The following is a 4,393-nucleotide window of genomic DNA, read 5'->3' on the forward strand; positions in this document are numbered from 1 at the left end:
GTACTTTTTCATTTACCTTTCTGGAAGAATGTGTAGGCCAATAACTTCTGAAGCAACAGCACCTTCCTCACATCTGGGGATCTAGGGCAGAGCATAGGTTTCAGATGTTCTGCCTAAGTTCTCTTTTGGGAGGTGGCTGAGTTAGTGCCATGGCTGACAGGAAGTCCCTCCAGCGACAAGGCAGAAAGCAGTGGAAAGAGGGCCAGGAAGTTTATGAAGAGCACCATTCTTCCCAAGTTTGGGTCTAATAGTTCACTCTTGGGTGTCTGTAGCCCACCCTGCCAGATGTATGTGTCTTAGCACTTTTTGTCCTGTGGCTGAACACCAGGTCAGAAGGCTGTGCTGCCAAGAAATTTTTCCATCAAGCTGAAGGTCCACTGGAGGGAGGCACAGGCTGCTGCAATGGTCTTGGGCTTACTTCACAACCCCTAAAGTATTGCTGCTGTGGCATCTGACAGGAGGGGCCGCGGACCAGGTTCACACAGTGAGCACACTGTGTCTGATTTGACCTTTTCTAATTCTGTTCTAGAAGTTGCTATTTTCCCTTGGTGGCTCATTCCTCTATTATGCGGACCACTTTAAACTCTACAGTGGATTCTGTGCTAATCATATTAAAGTACAGAAGGTTCTTGAGCGAGGTGAGTTGCTTAACATTCGTAGTTGTGCTTTTTGTATTACTTGTTAATAAAGGGCAATCCATATTTAACAGTATGGGTAGGTGCAATTTTAGTGGATTATGCTCCATTTCTTGACCTCGGAAGTGACAAGTTAAAGGGAACATTTTCAGTTTATTCCAGTTCGCTGGTAGCAGAGAACAGTGTCCTTCAGAGCATCGTGCATCATCCTGCCATGACACTGCACTTGAGCTTTTTCTCACTCACTCCATTCTCTAAAACCTAACCGCAATCCCTGTGTGCAGTGGAGAGAAACAGGTGATACCATCTTCTGTTCTCATTTTGTCAATTCTGTTCTTAAATCCCAGAAACTACGACAAACTACCACCATCAAATTCCCAAGAAGGTTAGCCAAACTTAAAGTCTCTTCGGTGGATTTAGGAAGGACTTGCCTCTTCAGAGGTCCCTTCTCAGGAGTCCTTCTTCCACTGTTGTGGAGGGCTGGAGATGTTTCCTGACACGCAGTGTCTAACCATTCCAACAGAGGTGGCTTTGCCATTTGGTTTAAAGGCAGTTTCATTTACTTTGAAGCTCCATCTACAAAAAAATGGAGCTGTGGGATGCTTGTGATTAGTAAGACCCAGGCAAAATCCATCTTCTGTAGCCACTTTAGACAGAAGTCTAACTCCACTGGCATTTTGTCTCACATAGACAGTCAGCGAGAGCATACTTTATTCCTCTTTTGTCATGAGATGAAGGATCATTTCATTACTCACTTGGTTAGGCAGGTATATTCTGAAAGGGTACCGTATGGGCTGGAGAGACAGCTTGGTAGTCTAAGCGCCTGCCTGGCAAGGCCAAAGGCCCAGGTCTGTCCAAAAAACTGGGTATGGTGGCGCAGGCCTGTAATCCCAGCACTGGGGAGGCTGAGAAAACATCATTAGTAGTATAAGCTGCGCAGCGAGACTGTGTACCAAATAAATAAATAAATAAAATGATGTAAAAATAAATAAAATGGTACTGAATCTCCTACATCTGTGGTAGCAAACCTATGGCACACATGTTGCAGCCTGCTGTGTGCCGGCTGTCACTGTCCTGGATGCTACAGATTTTGCTCTTGACACATAACTTCAAATTATCTTCACTCAGACTGGTTGCTCGCTAAACAGCTGGTCAATTAGTGTGAACTGGTTGAGTCCAAAGTGGCAGCTGGTGTGTTTGCTGGCACCTACACTACTGTTCAACAGTTTCAGATTTTTTTTTTTGCGGAACTGGGGATTGAACTCAGGCCCTTGTGCTTGCCAGGTGAGCACTTATTCTGTCTCCCCAGCCCCTGGCACCAACACTAAATGGACCTGGATTCTTCTGTGTCTCCTTTGTGGCCATTAGGCACTGAACAGAAAGAAAGGCAGTTCTCACTGCCAGCAGGGTTTTAATGTCACATCTAGAAGAGCTGCAGTTCTCATGTGAGAATTTAGTCTGCTTGGAGCTGCAGAGAAGGCTTCAGGTATTACCTCATTTTGAAAGAAAGATAGTGCTTTTCAATTCCAGATAAGCACAAACAGTGCTAGTGAGGCCAGTGGAGAAGCACTGGCCATTCTGCTGTGCTGACTCTTTGTTGGGTGTGGCAAAGGGTCTGCCTAACACTGATCTCTGGCTTTAAGGACTGTTTTAGACTCACTTTTTTGCCACCCCTGATAGTATGTGAGTATATATGAAAGTCAGATACTACCACATGGGGCTGGGTGTTCTCGCTGGCATGTGGACTGTACTTCTCTAGTATCCTAATAAGCTCCCTTCATTCCCAGGACTCATTAGATCTAGATGCTGAGTCCCAGGTCGACAGCGGGGTGCTGGGCCCACTGAAGTTCTTGGATAATTATTAAAGGGTGGCACTAGGAAGACCATGGAAATGGGTGGCTGAAAACAACTGTTAAGACAAATGACACACAATATAATAACACACAGCTGTGCTCTTCTAAGGATCTTTTATTCATTACTTGTAGCTAAAACCGATAAGGCTTTCAGGACTTTTCTGGATGCCCGGAATCCCACTAAGCAGCATTCCTCGACCCTGGAGTCTTACCTTATCAAGCCAGTTCAGAGAGTGCTCAAGTACCCTCTGCTGCTGAAGGAGCTTGTATCACTCACAGACCATGAGAGCGAGGAGCACTACCACCTGACAGGTAAGCTAGGATGGGCCTGCATGCCCACGAGCACACTTGTTCTCCTGTGTACAGGTGTGTTCTGAATCATTTGTCGCTACTGTGACCGCTCATTGCAGTTACGGCATTCACAGGTGAAAGTAGCTTGATATGGCCATCCCATTAGATTCTATAGTATCCTTTGGTAAAAATGATCTCAGTGGGAAGTCCCAACGTCCTCTGGTAGGGTGACTCAAGCTACCTTCTTAAGAGTTAACCCAAGCTCAATGGGCTGGGTAAATGAACTGATGTCCTGCTAGTAAACAGTGCCATCTGAATTGAAAATCAGACCTCTTTTTCTATCACTTGCACAGTGGTGGTTGCTGACCTGCACTGACATGGGCTGCACAAGGCGCCACCTTGTGGTTTTCTGAGAACTCAGCTCTGAAAGGAAGGGCTCAGCGTCGGCTTATGCTTCCGTCGCAGGTGCTGCTGTGGTATCAGCTGTGAAGTCTGACCTTACTGGCCTGCAGTGCACTTTAACAAAAACACAGACCCACAGCTTGAGAGAAGGGCGTCCATTAGGGAGATGCTTCCCTTGGACGGGAGGACCTGGGAGGTCCAGTCAATCCATAACATTCCTGTGGAGACAAACATTTATTTATACAGCTTAATGTACTGATTAATAACAATGAGACAAGAGAAAATTAAACATGTTCTTCCATGACAAACATACCTTGGGCCTTAGAAGCAATGAAGACAAACTTTTTTATATGAAAGTTAAATTGTACAAGTCATCAAATTATGATAAGTACTGAAGCAGAGTATGAGATCATTTTGCATTATAGTGATCTTTCTAAGGCCTGTTTAAAAACTCCCTTTCAAACCACCCTCCTGACTCAAATACTGAATATGGAGGGCAAAGTGTAAAAATAACTGAATTTTTCAGGTGAACTGAAATTCTGCTTACTGACTTTGACAGAATCATTTTGTCCCTCTTATAAACTATAAACATGAAGTACAAATGCAAAGATTTTTCTAAGCAGTTGTGCTTTCAAAGACATCTATAAATCCTAATTTAAAAAAAAAAAAATCATTGTGGTTCCAGTTCTACTAAGTCACTCCAGAGAAGCAGAATTCAAGAGCAGATATTTTGAGGCAGCGTGACTTGAATTGAATTCTTGCTCTGCCCCTTCTGTCTGGAACTCTCGCAAAACACTCTGCACCTCTTTACAAAAGCTTTTCCTCTTCTATAAAATGAGATCAGTTAGGTCATTAAGTCATTTGTGCAGATAAAAGAGGCACATAATACTAAGAAGGAAGTGGTGACAGAGTGTTAGCTACTTTACAGTTTCTTCATTTCAAAGGGAATTGGAGGTGGAAGATAATTTGTTGTCCTTTGTGACCACAGGGGCACAATGGGCTGTGAGGAGCTACGTGTGGCTGCTGTTGGTGAGGAACAGATGAGTCCTGGTTTGAATCTTAAGCTCTTAGTCACTTCATTCTTGTGGCTTATTTTGGCTAAGGGGTATAGTCCATGGGCACCTGACCCCAGGGGAGCTCGCCATGGCAGAGAGGCACAGTGGAGGAAAAGCTGTCCAGGAGGCAAAGCGGGTCAAGGGAGGAGCCAGCCAG

General features: G+C 44.7%; 1 protein-coding gene across 1 annotated transcript in view; it reads left to right on the forward strand.

Annotated features, from left to right (window-relative positions):
- Positions 1-4,393, forward strand: part of Tiam2 (T cell lymphoma invasion and metastasis 2) — a 128,490-nt gene that overhangs the window by 117,377 nt on the left and 6,720 nt on the right. Inside the window, exons 19-21 of the mRNA XM_023712191.1 lie at positions 530-638; positions 2,621-2,854; positions 2,946-3,001. Of these exons, the coding sequence (XP_023567959.1) occupies positions 530-638; positions 2,621-2,854; positions 2,946-3,001 (399 nt within the window). The remainder of the gene's footprint in view (positions 1-529; positions 639-2,620; positions 2,855-2,945; positions 3,002-4,393) is intronic.

Source organism: Octodon degus, unplaced genomic scaffold, assembly GCF_000260255.1.
Source record: "Octodon degus isolate 3935 unplaced genomic scaffold, OctDeg1.0 scaffold00024, whole genome shotgun sequence".
In the NCBI taxonomy this organism is placed as follows: domain Eukaryota; kingdom Metazoa; phylum Chordata; class Mammalia; order Rodentia; family Octodontidae; genus Octodon; species Octodon degus.